Raw genomic sequence first — 14,639 nt, 5'->3', positions numbered from 1 at the left:
CAGACAGAATGGAAAGCAAAAGGGACCATCCGAGAAGCGGTAGCAATGGAGACCTGACGGGATGTAGAACATGACCAACTACCCGGTGTGTCGCCATGACTATAAAAGGTTATTGAAGCCGAATAAGGACAATAAAAGGCTGGTTCTGTCTGGGGGAATTTCCGAAGGTTTGACGACTGGACAGCTTCACATGCGGAGGCAAGTCTGCCGTGTGCTCATTTTGACAGCACAAAAGGAACACGACATTCCATGTTTGTCACATGGCCCCGTTTGTGTACAACGCGCTCAGCTGCTTCTTGTTTTCTTGCTTTTTTTTTTTTTTTTGTGCGGTAGTAACGTTTCCCCCAGCGATTAGTTGACGCTTGGAATAATTTGCCTTGAACTGACGTGAACTCTGTGCGATTTGCCCTTTGTGATTTCGTGCTAGGCTAATGTTAGCTAACAAAAGTGCTTTTGCATTTCGTTAATAAGTTTGCATGAGCTGGCAGATATGCCTACACAAAGCTTGCATACATTGCTATTAATGCATTGCCGTTTGAAGATTGATATATTTTAATATTGCCGAAGACTTTACGAACAACATACATAAGCAAGGTGTTCTCGTGTTACCACTGAGTTCCCCCAAATTTGTATGAAATCCGTATCTGTAGCTTTCCTACGCAAAAATTTTAAAATTAATTTAATAAGACACGAAATATCAAATGGAAAACACTAAATACGAATTGTAGCTGACCTTGTAGCCGCAAATATTCAGAAAAGTACAGCTGCAGCCTACAACTAAAGATGATTCTTATAATTATTCTGTCACTATATTTTCGATTAATTGAGTCCAATAAAATGTATTTATTTCGTCCCTTTAATAAAAACAGGACATTATTTGAAATTGGCATTGCAGAAAATGTGCAAACAAATTCCTTTTATTTTCAAATGTCCTATTTGGTAACTGTTAGATAGAAAATCAGACTGTTTCCCTGAAGGACGACAGAAATCTGTGAATATTTACTTTTGACAGGCTGAAATTCTCAGCATTTGGATCATTTTAAGTTAAGCATGGTTTTTAAACAATCAGTTTACAAGATTTTTGTCTACTAATTTGATAATTTTTTTAAAAAAAATCAAGACTGCACATTCGGAACAATCCAATAGTAATCAGTAAGGACTGCTGTAACTACACCATGTGTGTAACCTCCAAATATTATACAGTTGCCACCGTCTTTTCTGCACAGTCCATTTTTAATGTGTTTATTTGTGTTTTCAGGTAGCTCAGTATGAGTCGAGATGTGTGGACCAAGAAGAAAGCCAATGCCAGCGATGACAACGGTTGGGCTGAGAGGGTGAGCACCTTTTAACAGTGTCAGTCGTGTCACATAAGATTAACATTATTTCTCATATGAAATACATAAAGAGAATTTACAATGTTGTCACTCATTCCCATTCTTGTTTGCAGGGCGGCTACATGGCTGCCAAGGTGTCAAAGTTGGAGGAGCAGTTCAAAAGCGATGCCCCCAAGGAGAAACAGAGGGACAGTTCTTCCAATATTTTCTCTGGGGTGGCCATCTATGTTAACGGCTACACAGGTAACATATGTTCAGATTTTGGAACAGGCCAAAATGTCATTTGTTGTCCTTCATAAAATAAGTCCAAATTTGTGATTTGTGGGCAGAGCCAAGTGCAGACGAGCTCCGCAGGTTGATGATGCTGCACGGCGGGCAGTTCCACGTTTACTACTCCCGCTCCAAGACCACCCATATCATTGCCAACAATTTGCCAAACAACAAAATTCAGGAGCTGAAAGGGGAAAAAGTCATCAAGCCCGGCTGGATTACCGACAGGTGAGTTCATCTATAACGCAGATGAGAATCAATGATCTGGATTAATGTTTTTTTTTTTCTTCTTCTTCAAAATAGCATAAAAGCAGGGCATCGCCTCCCTCACTTGCACTACCAACTGTATGCCAAACACAAAGGGCCACTGTTTCCAGCTCTAAAGCAGCATCAGACCTCAGATAGCGCTGGACCCAGTCACAGTCATCACAGTGTTCCTAAGCAAGACTCACCTAACTCCATTTCCCCCTCTCACAAGCACCAAGACTTTCACCAGAAGAGCCTCTCGCCAAACCCACATCTTATCACCTCAGCATTCTCGCACACCGACCCTGAGCACAGCCACTTTAGTGTCGAACCCAGACACCGCAGCAGTTCCGATTCCCACCACCCGCTATTTAAATCAAGCCCCTTAAAGCGCCCACAGTTATCACCTCATACCCTGCAGCCACAGAGTGAAGACCAACATGAACCTCAAGCTTTCTGCAGTCCGCATCAGAGGAGTCACAAGGAAGTGGAAATAAGAGTGTGAGTATGTCTTTTTATGCCAATGTTTTCTTTTTTTTGTATGACTTTGCCGCTAATGTACAAATCAATATATTATTCATACTGGGGAGTTCAGTGTGTTCCAAGTGAACTGTTAAATTTGCTTCCTTTTTTTTCTCATTCAGTTTATCAACTTGCAGGAATGGATCCTTGCAGACCTCAGACTTGACACCCGAGTGCATCGACGCCCCCTCGCCCCTCACCAATGGCCATGCTCATCTTTTTAATGGTGCCTTAAAATCAAAGGACCTTTTTACAGACAAACATTTTGTTTCCAAGGACCTGAGTAAATGCAGAACGGTGAGCCCCGAACATAAAGACACTTCCTTGAACAAACTAGACCCGTACGAGTTCCCCAGCAGTCCTCCGAAACAGTCCGACCTGTCGCCCGTTCGTTTTGAGGAATCGTGTTCGAAAGATGCGCTCGATTCATCGCAACAGACTTCCTGTCAAGTTGACTCAAGTCCTGACAAAATTCCTCATTTGCCAACATCTCATCCACACATTCCCGTGCGTCTGAACGGAAGTCACCAAAATGCCTTCTCATTCCACCCTGCCTTGGAAAGCAACTCAACCGACCGACCTCATCCCAGCACGGCGGCGTCCGGATCTCCCAACGAGGCGGCCACTGCGGCTCAGCTGTCGGCGCAGACGGGCGGCCTGATCTCAGAGTATTACGCTCACTCGCGTTTACACCAGATCTCCACGTGGAGGACGGGCTTCTCCGAGTACGTCAACGAACTGCACAACAAGCGGAAGGCGTCGGGCGGAGCCTCCTTTCCGGGCAAAGAGCGACTTCGGAAATTGGTGGAGCAACGTACTTTTGGAAGCCCAGGTAGAAAAAGCGATAAACAGTAAGTTTGTAAAAAAAAACATTCCTGATGTTTTATTTTCATTTGTCAGATACACAGACAGCAGTTAAATCTTGCATCCTCCACGTGGACATGGATTGTTTCTTTGTGTCTGTTGGGATCCGGCATCGACCTGAACTCAAGGGTGAGGTTTGTCTAAAATGAATAAAGTTATCAAAATATTAGAATTTCAGGGTTTTTTTTTCCCTTCCCTCTCACAGGTAAGCCCGTAGCTGTGACGAGTAACCGTGGGCATATGCGAGTGCCTTTAAGACCAGGGGCCAACCCACAGCTGGAGCAGCAGTACTACCAGAGGAAACACTCTCTGGCTCCACCTGGTGTGAACGGTCTTACCTGTTGAAATTGTCCAATCGAAGGTGTGCTTGATATTAGAAATGACGCACGTCGCTTTGCCTCACAGGGAAAGAGTTTGAAGATTCACATGATGATGCTCCTCAAGAGGTCCATGCTAACGGAGTGGACCAGGCTCTTTCTATGGCGGAGATTGCATCCTGTAGCTATGCTGCAAGGTGAGACATGGACGTTACATCTTCCGAATAACATTCACTGACTGACTCGCCGCTGCGTCGGCGTTCACTCACAGGCAGGCAGGTGTGAAGAACGGGATGTTTTTCGGAAAAGCCAAACAGCTGTGCCCCAGCCTGCAGTCCGTCCCGTACGACTTTGACGCCTATAAAGAGGTGGCCCTCACCATGTACGAGACTTTGGCCGGGTAAGAGGAAACGCTGCTCGATTCGGGCGCTCATTTGAAAAGTACAGTGGTGCTTTGAAATATGAATTGAATTCCTTCCCAGACCGTGTTTGTAACTTAAAGCGTTTATATCTCAAAGCATCTTCCCCAGTGGAATGATTGGTCATTGTTTTATTTTAGTGTCCATCCAAGATGGAGATTTGATATGATTTGGTGATTGTTTTTGTCGGTTGCAGTTACACCCATGACATCGAAGCTCTAAGCTGTGACGAAGTCCTACTGGACGCCTCTGCTCTCATCGCCGAGTTGGGGGTCGACCCAGAGGATCTGGCTGAAGCCATCAGAGCAGACATCAAGGAGAAAACGGGATGCTGCGCTTCAATTGGCATGGGTGAGTGTGCGTGTTTCGGATCAGTTGAAGCAAGCGTTTCGAATTCACTCTTACTTCTCATCTTATTTAGGGTCCAATATCTTGTTGGCTAGGCTTTCCACACGCAAAGCCAAGCCCGATGGGCAGTATTTCTTAAAGTCAGAAGATGTGGATGATTTTATCCGGGACCTGCTAGTGACCAGTTTACCAGGTGAGTACAGCACCCCCTGTTGATTGGAATTATAGGTTCCTCTCAGTGTTCTTAAGATTTGCCTTTTTTTTTTTTTTCCAGGTGTGGGGCCTGTAATGGGCAGAAAGCTGGCAGCTATTGGGGTCAAGTCATGCGGAGACCTCCGGAACGTTTCTCTGACTCAGCTGCAGAAGAAGTTTGGACCTCGATCGGGACAGACGCTGTTCCGTTTCTGCAGGGGTCTCGATGACCGACCCGTCCGCTACGAGAAGGAGAGGAAGTCCGTGTCGGCAGAGATGAACTACAATATACGTTTTAAAAAGGTCAAACTGACGCTTCCTGGACTCTTTAATTGGTTTCAGTGAGAGCGGTGTGCAAATGTCTCATGTATTTCTACTTATTGCTCTTTCAGGTTGATGAGGCGGAGTCGTTCCTATCCAGCCTGTCCATGGAGGTGGAGCGACGCCTACAAGAAGCCGGGCTGCAAGGTCGCAGAGTGACGCTCAAAGTCATGGTCCGCAAAGAGGGCGCACCCCAGGAGACGGCGAAATACGGCGGCCATGGCATCTGCGACAACTTTGCCAAGTAAGAGGGGGGTTGCCTCCATGCTGCATTTCAAAACGACTTGACTTGACGTTTTCATGTGTTCATCTCTTCTCGTCTTTTGTTTAGGACAGTGATGCTAGCACAGTCCACGGCCAGTGGCCAGCTGATTGCCGCTACGGTCATCAAGATGTTCCACACTATGAAGTTGCCAGTGCAGGACCTCCGAGGCCTCGGCATCCAGGTCCAACTTCTCGAGGGAAGTCAGTCTGCTCACAACAATGTCAACGGGCATCGGACACGGTCCATCAAAGAAATGTTGCTCGGCCATGCATCCACCAGCAAAGGTCAGCCTCTTTAGTTGACGCTGCTTCAGTTGATGTACAGTATTTACAAACTTTAGAAAGAGTCCTATGTACGTCACAGATGCTGCTGACAACAAAGATCAGCCCCCTTCCCGAGCTGGATTACCTGGAACCGTTGAGCATCCTCAGTCTCCCAATGCAACAGTTCCAGGAACTAGCAAGGAACATGAAGCATGCAGACAAACGCCCAAACACCCCAGAACGCGTCTCGACGTCAGTATCGAAATCCCCTCACCTTCACAGGTAGGCACTCGGTTTCGCTGTGTGCTTTTTCCTACACACAAACATTGTTTATATGATGTCCAAGGTGGATCTATCCGTGTTGGAAGCCCTGCCCGCAGAGCTGAGATTACAAGTAGAACAGTCGTGGACTTGCAGAGAAGGCAAACAACAAAAACACTGCCATCCTGCCGCTCCACAACCTTCGAGTCCCAAGTCACGGCTGGTCTCCTCCGCTTGTTCTCCTCCTGCACTGAACAACCACCCTGCACCGCCTGGAGCGCTTCTACTGCAGATTCCAAACCAGCCGGACAGTCCTGGAATTATTTTGGAGCTGCCCAACTACTCCCAGGTATGTGGACATTCGTAGCTGATCAGTGTCATATTAAAAAAAAATATATTTCTTCTCTAATGTGTGATTGCAGGTTGACCCAGAAGTTTTCGCCGCTCTCCCCAAAGAGCTCCAGGAGGAACTTAAGTCTGCTTACAACCGAGCTACTAATAACCAGCCTCAGACAAAAACATGTACGCCTTTGAAGTGTTCTAATTCTATTTGCAGCACAGGTTTTTTTTTTTTTCTGTTTCTCATTCTTATTTCCCCGCAGTGGAGCAGAAGAATGCACTTTTGCAGCTGAAGCAGTCTGTAGGAGTCGGCATCGGACGAGTGAAGCGGCGATACAAGAGGAAGAACGCAGTAAGCCCTGCCAAAAAGGGCCCATCGCCTCAAAAGAAGCCCCGCCTAATCAACAGCCCTGCCAAAGCAGCACCTTTTACAAAACTAAAGGAGCCTATGAATGTATTCAAGGTAGATTTGCAATGATTTTTTGTGGAAGTGGAACATTTCTAACTTTTGCTTGCGCAGGGTGAAAATGGTCCATCCACATCCTCCTCAAAGCAGGACCTCGAAGAGCCTCTGCCAAAATGCATCCTTCGCCCTCCTCCAGCATTGGCCGGAGCTTCTGAGCTACCGGATATTAAAACACTTTTACGGGAATGGGTGACCACCATGACAGGTATACATGTGACTCTGCAATATTGTTAAAAAAGAAAAAAAGATTAATCTTGATGTGAGATTTCCTGACATCTTTTTTTTATGTGACAAATGAGTCATTGTGAAAGGATTGTAGTGAGACTTGTAACTTTGTGTCAGACCCCATGGAGGAGGACATTCTGCAGGTGGTGAAATATTGCACTGATCTAATCGAAGACAAGGATCTGGAGAAGCTGGATCTGATCATAAAATACATGAAGAGGCAAGTTTGACGACTCATGAAGTCCTTCATCGCTCCTACTGTTATCTGAAAACAAATCCGGTGACCATGTTGTGTGCGCAGGATCATGCAGCAGTCGCTGGAGTCTGTGTGGAGTATGGCCTTTGACTTCATCGTGGACAACGTGCAGGTGGTTGTGCAGCAAACCTACGGTAGCACCCTGAAGATTGCATGAGCATATCAACTTTTTTCCGAAATTTGAACCCAACTGCTGGCTTCTGTACGCTGCATAGACGTCACAGCTTTCCTGAGCCAAGGAAGAAATGCAAAAGCCACGAATTTTTTTGGAAGTTTGTATTTGTTTGTCTTTTAAAGACCAAGTCAACCGAAGGGCAGAACTGTTAGAGACCGGCTCCTCGTTTTGTAGGTCGTGTTCTTTCTTGGAAATCAGTGGGGCCTCCAAAGTGGAACACAGTTTGTCACATATCTATCACATAGGATATAGTGCAAAGTGAATTCGTTTTCTTCTCTCCATAATTCCCACCCCTCCTTTTTTTTTTTTTTTAATCGCACAGTTAATGTTTTAATAAACATTTTAACATTCTTAACTGTCATGCAAGTTAACTGCAAAAATAAAAAGTAAAACGACTCATTGGAAGTGCCTGACACATTTATTGGAGGGAGGGCAGGAAGGTGCAATTACAAATTAAAAGGTACACGATTTGTCCAATGTAAGATTTTTCTTTTCTCCTTTAATATATCTGATCATATCTGATACTACTTTTTAAAAAAAGCAGAAAAAAACACTGCAAAACATTTGACATTTTACATTTTTTGCAAAAAAAAAAGTGCCAAATCCTTGTCATTAAAATATGTAAAAAAAAAATGTTTTTCAATGTACTTGTTTAATGGAAGGGTTTACCTCTTGCATTGTTTACATTTAATGAATTCTTAGTAACTGCAAACTGGACCTTTTGGGTCTTTGGGGAAAAAGAGCACTTAAGAGGTTAGCTGTTGTCACTCTTGTCAATATAATACCTCTAATTTTTTTTTTCTTTTGTGTTATCTAGTGAAGATGTCCCGTTGGACACAAGTTTGATCTGAACAATGTTACATTTTTAACTTTATATTGTAAATTTGTATTGCATGACATTCAGCGCTCATCATTCAGAAATGCTGTGCTTGGTTGGAGGAAAGAAAAAAAAAAACTATATATGCAAATCAAATTAGTGTAATATTTCTGCATATGAATGTTTGAGAAGTATTGTTCACTTTCCAAGTTGTTGCTTCTCATGTTTTCCTCTCCTCCCCATTGATGTGTTGGTGAAAGCAAATGGGCCACATTTTCGAACGGGCCAACATTTGTCTTTATAATTCTGGCTTGTGCCTGAAGACCTGAAGCTGTGAAAGTTTTCTAAAGCTTGATAATAATAATAAAATGTTAACTTCTAATTTTGTGGAGTTAGTCTTAAGTTATTTCTTCTTCCTTGACCTAATCAATTCTCATCTGCCTTCTCCTTTCTTTCTCCTGCCTCAGTACTTTAAACTGAAGACAAAGCCTGCAAAGTCAGTTTTGCACTCCTGTACAGTAGGTGGCGGTAGAGACCACATAAATGTAAATCCGTCACGGAACTCTGGCGTCATTTCCGCAATAGCATTACTATTGTTACTGCGTCGCTATCAGGTAACGAACGACACCAGCGTTACAGTTCTGTTAATTTTATTGGTAAATTTACTATCTTATTCGAATTTATGTTTGTCTGTTTGTTTTTCCATAACGTGCAATTCAATGTGGAACTTTCGCTGGCCTCTTATTGCTGGTTACTAACGCGTTGCTAGGTTAACGCTAGCTTCGTAGTAACGTAGATCATTAGTAGCGCCATATACATGACTGTAGTTTATTATCTTTTTCGTGTCGTCTCATAAGAATAATGTTATTTATCCTGGAAGCGAAATATGACCTATAAATGGCCTTTTGCTGGCAGAACTTCAGAATTTAAAATGGTGGAAGAATAATATGGCACTAAATACACCAACGTATTACACGTCATTATCAGTGCTTGGTTTTAAACTACTTTGATGTTGCGCCAATGTTTTAGATATTTAAAATGTGACTGTGTACCGTTTCACTCTCAGGTTGAAGGCAACTATGGCGAACGACATGATGGACAGCATCACAAAGGTTCTGGTGCAATCCGCTAAGGTGGTGGAGGATCAGGTGGATGCGGAGTTGACCAAACTCAATGAAATGGATGAAGATGACCTTGAGAAAATGAGGGAAAGACGACTAGAGGCACTGAAGAAAGCACAGAAACAGAAACAAGTATGCCTTTTTTTTTTTTAAATTGACCTTTTATGCAAAAAAGTGAGACGATGTTATGTTTCTGTCATCACAGGAGTGGTTGTCTAAAGGACACGGAGAGTACCGTGAAATTTCTAGTGAGAAAGAATTCTTTGGTGAGGTCAAGGACAGTAAGAAGGTTGTCTGCCATTTCTACAGAAATACCACCTTCAGGTGAGGTCACTGTTTTATTCTCGTTCGTTTATAATCGGCAAATGTTGGAGAAGCCAATTAGACAGAATTGCATAGGAGCCAAAATTGTCCAGAAGCGTATGGGATTTTTTTTGCTTGAGTTTTGCATATTTTGATGTCATGCTATCGTGCAGGTCTTCATTCAAATGTCTCCCACACATCTAGATGCAGGATCGTGGACAAACACTTGGCCCTCCTGGCAAAGAAGCACCTCGAGACCAAATTCATCAAACTCAACGTGGAGAGGGCGCCCTTCTTGACCGAGCGGCTGCGCATCAAAGTCATCCCCACCCTGGCGCTGCTCATCGACGGCAAGTCCAAGGACTACGTGGTCGGCTTCAGCGACCTGGGGAACACTGACGATTTCAGCACCGAGATCCTGGAATGGCGACTGGGCTGCGCCGATGTTATTAACTACAGGTACATCCTGCCAGCGTGCTTTGAAAATTATACATTGTAATCGCACTTGATCATTATTAGTCTTTTTGAGAACGTAAACATTTCCTTCATCTTCATTCCCCCTAGTGGGAACCTGATGGAGCCACCCACATCCACGCAGAAGCCTCACTCCAGGTTCACCAAAGTGGAGAAGAAGACCATCAGGGGGCGGGGCTATGAAACAGATTCTGACGATGACGACTGAGGGACTTTGACAGCCGTCTTGGTTTCTCTCTCTGGGCTACCTCTTTCGTAATCTCTAAGCCAGCCCTATTTTCTTTTATTACTCCATCCTTTACGATTTGTTGAAACGTTTTCATGATAAATAGGAAGTTACTTCAAATCGTCTTTCAGCCGTGTCTACACAGCTTGGTAAGTGCGTTGTGCCATCATAGTAATGAATTTAATTCTCCATTGCCTAAATACGTTTTATTTCTTGACATCAGGCCTTTTCACACACAAGTGAAAAGATAATCGAAAGATTCTTGGTTTTGCCTAACGAAACAACAGTTTGGAAACTTAATTCATTAAAAAAATGTATCGAATGCTGTGGAGGTACCCAGTACTGTGAAGGGATTAGAAACCTTGAAATTAATATTTGATGGACGGCTTGAACTTTAACTGAGTTCTTGCTCAGACAGAGAAAAAAGTACTTAGTCGACTGAGAATGATTGATGAATACTCTGTAGGACTAAAATTTCAGTTTTTGCTCAAGTAAAATAAAAAAAATGATTTACAGTATTTAATTGTACTTTCTTAATTTTTGTTTCTCGCATCTAATGCAAACAAATCTAATTTGGACATCGAAAAATATATCCAGTAATATTGTAATTTATGTACTTTTTTTCCCCAGAAAGTCTCATTGTAGTGAATTGACTAGCTTTGGCAGGTCCCAGTCGACAAAGCAAACTTGTACTTTTGAAAAATGTCCTTGATGGGGTGAATAATGCTACAGACCACATGTGCTTTCACAATTATTTAATTTAATGATGACTGAAATTAATTTGACAGTCAAACTGGGTAACCATGGTAATGGAGTTTGACTGAATGCTGCAATACAAGATAATAGAAAAGAAAAGGGTGCTCCATCGTTAAGATTGCCCAAGGTGATCCAACAGCCTGGGTGGATGCGCTAAGATTCAATAGCTTTGGGTTGGAGCGGTGTGAGCAGCCGTCGAACAATCAGTTCGCCATTGCTATTGATGTAGCTGTCAGCCATGTCCTGCTCGGTGGGCAGCCCGTACGGTGTCCTCAGTGGCTGAATCCTGAAAAAGTATTGTCATCCCATCTCCATTTATCTTCGTTAAAACTGTTTACAACATTGACAGATTAATAAAATACAAATATAATTATGACAATCTAATCAGCAATTTAAAGAGAAAATGGCAGGTTATCAGCACGAGGACTTTTATTAAATTTATAGTTTTTTTAAGTACAATTTAAAACGACTTGGCTTTAGATACTCATGTTATTAGGCTCACAATAAAAATTCCCAAATGCTGTTTTCAAATGTAGCATCTCATACCTGACAAGATGCTTGATGACTTTGAGTTTGTTGTTGACTGCAGGTATATTCTTGTGGATCACAGGAACATGTGGCTGCATGACAATGACAAGGCCATTATATTTCACATTTAACTCAAATTAGAAGAGCAGCCTCACCTTTTGGAGGCCCAGGTTCTTCACCATGTCTTTCTCCCAGTATGGCCGTCTCATTGCGCTTCTGACACGAGTCACTACGTGAAGTTTGTGAGGCTGCTCTGGGTCGCCACCATATTTCTCATGTTCCTTCGACCGCTCTTCAAAGAGCTATTAGGGCAAGACACAGATGAGGTTATGAAGACTATAAAGCAGACAATCTTAAAATGGCAACAAAATCAGATTTACCTCTTGTGGAATTCTTGCTCTGGTAAACTTGCTGCGTCCAAACAAAATATAACGGGAAATTCCTGTCAGGACCTATCACAACAACACATAGTTAATAAACTCATGACAAAGAACACATAGGACAAACAAAAATCAAACAGTCCTTTATGGTGAAATAACATTTTACATCCGATTTAATTTTAATCCCCATCTAATTTGGGCCCAGACCTCCAGTTTGCAAAACCCTTTTTTATAAGGAACAAGGTGATCAATTTTATAAGGTGATTAATTCTAATCACAATAGTTCATTACATGAACCAAAAATAACTGACAGGAAAGACATTTTATATTTTTCAAACAGTGGAAGAGTATATATTAGGCGAAGCTCTTACTTTGACGGATGATGACTTTAAACTGAATGCAGACATTTTAGTGGCTCCTAACATTCATTTTGACCGAGCTGCAGGACAAGGTTAGTGCGCGGAAGTCGCGTGAAACATGCGCAATCAAGCTTCAATCATATGACGAAAATCGAAATGCAAATTTAAAGAACAAAATGCAATATCCAGTTAATATTACTATAACTAAAGAAAATATTTTGGACAGCTAAGAGAAGACCACACGAGAAACACGACCACCATTAAGCCTCATCCGGAACCAGAAATACGTCAAGCGACATCCGCGTGTGTTCAATTTGTTTTTATTATTATTTTTTAAAAAAGGTCAAAATGTAAGAAATATACACTAACAACTCACAGAAGAAAACATAGTTAAAAAACGCCAAAATTAACAAAAATATATACATAAAAAATGCCTCGGGTTTTTAAACGAAAACAAAAATAACAAAAATGTGTCATTACGTTTCCTGGGGACATGTTTTGTAGACGTACCCGTCTAAATTGCCACTTAATTTGTTGGCGTTAACAGTTATGGTTTCTGGGTTATGGTTTAAAAATTATAAGCAGAACCATATAACTGCGCTATCATTTTTATCATGTAAATACCCGGTACATACTTAAAATAATATATATAATAATAAATTTTAACGATGCAAACCAAGCAAACCACTGGCGGAACAAAATCAGCCACTACGTTCCCTAGGGACATATATTGGCAACGGAACCACACGGAAGTGAAGCACCATCGCTTATGCTAATGCTGCCACTAACAATCCTTTGGTTGATGCCACCCTTGCCCACAATCTCCCTCAAATCGTGACCCTACATTTGACAACATGACTCAAAATCACCTACCAGGTATGGAGTCGTCCGCCATCTCTGTGCTAAAGCGGGCGGTGGAGTTGGACCAGAGTGGCCGCTTCTTGGAGTCTCTCGTCTGCTACCAAGAAGGCATTCAGTTGTTGTTAGACGCCCAAAAAGGTCGCCGCCACACGTCTCGCCCCTTTTATTCACACTACTGTATATATTCCACAATTTACATTTTCTATTGCCAGCAGCAGTGAAGGATGAGTCGAAGAGAGGACATTACAGGGAAAAGATAAAAGGTTATATGGACAGAGCAGAACAAATCAAAGCTCATGTGAACAAGACGAAAGAAGGTAATCATAAAATGGTCAATTGATTGATCATAATAATAATCATTTATTTACGCTACATGCTGCTAAAGCACTAATATGCAAGTAGACAAATCGAATTATATTGTATCTCTTTGTATGGGTTTTCTAAGACTGATTGAATCCAATGTCAAATTTGTGATTAAAAAAAATTATATTCTGACCCTTGGGGGAATATCACACATTCCTCCTCCCTCTCTGTTTTCTCAGAGGGAAAGTACCACGAGCAGGTAAGGATAGAGGAGGATGCCACAGGTTACAGTTACGAGGCCATCTTCAAGCCGTACATCAGCGGTGCTCTTACCGAGGTCTGGGTGGAGGATCCTTACATACGACACACACATCAGGTTAGCCAACAGTCACATTGTTGGATCATATTCAATTTACAGGGGTTCCTAATATTTGTTTGAATTGAACACAAGTCATGTTTCCATGCATGGTAGCTGTACAACTTCTTGCGGTTCTGTGAGATGCTACTCAAAGCGTCATGCAAGGTGAAGACCATACATCTCCTCACGTCACCTGAAGAAGTAAGTTTCTGGGGTTTTTTCAAACAGTAAGGTTTCACACAAAATATGATTCCAATAAAGACTATGTCTGCAACTGTGTAAACAATTATTGAAATTTAGTTAGAAGTTTATTGAGGTGGCATTCATACGCGTTGCTGTGCAGGATGGTGGCCAACAGGCAAGCTGTATGGCCGAGCTGAAGCAGAGCCTCGGTGCTCACGGCGTCACTCTTGACCTGCGGTACTCCACCTCCATCCATGACCGAGAGATCAGGTACTATGAGTGAAGGAAAAGTGCAGGATGAAAATCACCACAACTAAAAATGGCATCACGTTTGCTCAATCATAGCTCACCTGTTTTTTGGGATATGGCAAAATGACGTTTGGAAGATGAGCAATACTTAGTTTTCTATGGTCATCATCACCTTCACATCACTCACCAAACGCTATCATGGTGGACTCTTTGTAGGTTTGATAACGGTTGGATTGTCAAGATCGGAAGAGGGCTGGATTACTTCAAGAAACCCAAAGTGAGTCCACATTTGATTGTTGAGATTCCAAATTTGCGTTTTACGTTCTCATGTGTTGTTGTGATCATCCACAGGGACGGTTCTCGATTGGATACTGTGACTATGACCTCAGGCAGTGCCACAAAACCACAGTAGACATTTTCCATACAAAACACACCAAAGTCCTATGAGGCACACAGTCACTTACATTTAATGCATCTATTTTTATTATGAATGTATTGTAAAAAAAATCATGTTAAAAATGTAATCAAGCAGAAGATCTTAGATTTGTATTTAAATGAATATAATCTGGTGCCTTTTTTTATCATGCTCTTAAAATGGGGAGAACAGTGGATAGCTTGGTTGGTAAAATATTGTATCT

At 42.3% G+C, this 14,639-nt stretch overlaps 4 protein-coding genes across 6 annotated transcripts; 3 read left to right on the top strand and 1 right to left on the bottom strand.

Annotated features, from left to right (window-relative positions):
* rev1 (REV1 DNA directed polymerase) lies at window positions 1–8,282 on the top strand. 2 transcript variants are annotated; one of them, XM_088383724.1, is made up of 22 exons: window positions 1–198; window positions 1,259–1,334; window positions 1,448–1,577; window positions 1,664–1,832; window positions 1,908–2,351; window positions 2,510–3,204; window positions 3,273–3,365; window positions 3,442–3,558; window positions 3,642–3,750; window positions 3,825–3,953; window positions 4,169–4,323; window positions 4,394–4,513; window positions 4,595–4,815; window positions 4,905–5,077; window positions 5,165–5,382; window positions 5,462–5,643; window positions 5,708–5,971; window positions 6,045–6,144; window positions 6,225–6,424; window positions 6,482–6,632; window positions 6,770–6,872; window positions 6,954–8,282. In XM_088383724.1, the coding sequence occupies exons 2-22, from the start codon at window positions 1,269–1,271 to the stop codon at window positions 7,063–7,065; spliced, it is 3,951 nt and encodes a 1,316-aa protein (XP_088239850.1). In that variant the 5' UTR covers window positions 1–198; window positions 1,259–1,268; the 3' UTR covers window positions 7,066–8,282. The 2 variants fall into 2 exon arrangements, with proteins under 2 accessions (XP_088239850.1, XP_088239849.1); XM_088383723.1 differs by having other exon boundaries at window positions 3,442–3,567.
* Window positions 8,283–8,390: 108 nt separating this feature from the next.
* txndc9 (thioredoxin domain containing 9) lies at window positions 8,391–10,542 on the top strand. 2 transcript variants are annotated; one of them, XM_088383728.1, is made up of 5 exons: window positions 8,391–8,514; window positions 8,967–9,153; window positions 9,227–9,345; window positions 9,529–9,783; window positions 9,889–10,542. In XM_088383728.1, the coding sequence occupies exons 2-5, from the start codon at window positions 8,980–8,982 to the stop codon at window positions 10,004–10,006; spliced, it is 666 nt and encodes a 221-aa protein (XP_088239854.1). In that variant the 5' UTR covers window positions 8,391–8,514; window positions 8,967–8,979; the 3' UTR covers window positions 10,007–10,542. The 2 variants fall into 2 exon arrangements, with proteins under 2 accessions (XP_088239854.1, XP_088239855.1); XM_088383729.1 differs by having other exon boundaries at window positions 8,425–8,556.
* Window positions 10,543–10,764: 222 nt separating this feature from the next.
* mrpl30 (mitochondrial ribosomal protein L30) lies at window positions 10,765–12,341 on the bottom strand. Its single transcript, XM_088383730.1, has 5 exons — window positions 12,060–12,341; window positions 11,689–11,760; window positions 11,464–11,610; window positions 11,327–11,400; window positions 10,765–11,066 (listed from the first exon to the last, which is right to left on the bottom strand). Exons 1-5 carry the CDS (start codon window positions 12,111–12,113, stop codon window positions 10,934–10,936), a joined length of 480 nt encoding a protein of 159 aa, XP_088239856.1. The 5' UTR covers window positions 12,114–12,341; the 3' UTR covers window positions 10,765–10,933.
* A 424-nt stretch (window positions 12,342–12,765) lies between these two features.
* mitd1 (MIT, microtubule interacting and transport, domain containing 1) lies at window positions 12,766–14,632 on the top strand. The gene is made up of 7 exons (XM_088383653.1): window positions 12,766–13,046; window positions 13,124–13,225; window positions 13,451–13,587; window positions 13,684–13,770; window positions 13,913–14,022; window positions 14,218–14,278; window positions 14,353–14,632. Exons 1-7 carry the CDS (start codon window positions 12,902–12,904, stop codon window positions 14,446–14,448), a joined length of 738 nt encoding a protein of 245 aa, XP_088239779.1. The 5' UTR covers window positions 12,766–12,901; the 3' UTR covers window positions 14,449–14,632.
* The last annotated feature ends 7 nt before the right edge of the window (window positions 14,633–14,639 follow it).

This window comes from Syngnathus floridae, chromosome 8 (assembly GCF_059516105.1).
Source record: "Syngnathus floridae isolate MCC-2025c chromosome 8, RoL_Sflo_1.0, whole genome shotgun sequence".
Taxonomy (NCBI): Eukaryota; Metazoa; Chordata; class Actinopteri; order Syngnathiformes; family Syngnathidae; genus Syngnathus; species Syngnathus floridae.
This window is presented reverse-complemented; position numbering and strand designations above follow the sequence as displayed.

Coding starts and splice junctions, on each gene's coding strand:
- rev1 (XM_088383723.1), top strand. CDS start 1,269: ATGAGTCGAGATGTGTGGACCAAGAAGAAAGCCAATGCCAGCGATGAC. Junction 5,078..5,164: donor ATCTGCGACAACTTTGCCAA/GTAAGAGGGGGG, acceptor TCTTTTGTTTAG/GACAGTGATGCTAGCACAGT. Junction 5,383..5,461: donor CCATGCATCCACCAGCAAAG/GTCAGCCTCTTT, acceptor TGTACGTCACAG/ATGCTGCTGACAACAAAGAT.
- txndc9 (XM_088383728.1), top strand. CDS start 8,980: ATGGCGAACGACATGATGGACAGCATCACAAAGGTTCTGGTGCAATCC. Junction 9,154..9,226: donor AAGCACAGAAACAGAAACAA/GTATGCCTTTTT, acceptor CTGTCATCACAG/GAGTGGTTGTCTAAAGGACA. Junction 9,784..9,888: donor GCCGATGTTATTAACTACAG/GTACATCCTGCC, acceptor CATTCCCCCTAG/TGGGAACCTGATGGAGCCAC.
- mrpl30 (XM_088383730.1), bottom strand. CDS start 12,113: ATGTTAGGAGCCACTAAAATGTCTGCATTCAGTTTAAAGTCATCATCC. Junction 11,761..12,059: donor TAAAGTCATCATCCGTCAAA/GTAAGAGCTTCG, acceptor TTGTTGTGATAG/GTCCTGACAGGAATTTCCCG. Junction 11,611..11,688: donor GAGCAAGAATTCCACAAGAG/GTAAATCTGATT, acceptor TTGCCCTAATAG/CTCTTTGAAGAGCGGTCGAA.
- mitd1 (XM_088383653.1), top strand. CDS start 12,902: ATGACTCAAAATCACCTACCAGGTATGGAGTCGTCCGCCATCTCTGTG. Junction 13,226..13,450: donor TGTGAACAAGACGAAAGAAG/GTAATCATAAAA, acceptor CTGTTTTCTCAG/AGGGAAAGTACCACGAGCAG. Junction 14,279..14,352: donor ATTACTTCAAGAAACCCAAA/GTGAGTCCACAT, acceptor GATCATCCACAG/GGACGGTTCTCGATTGGATA.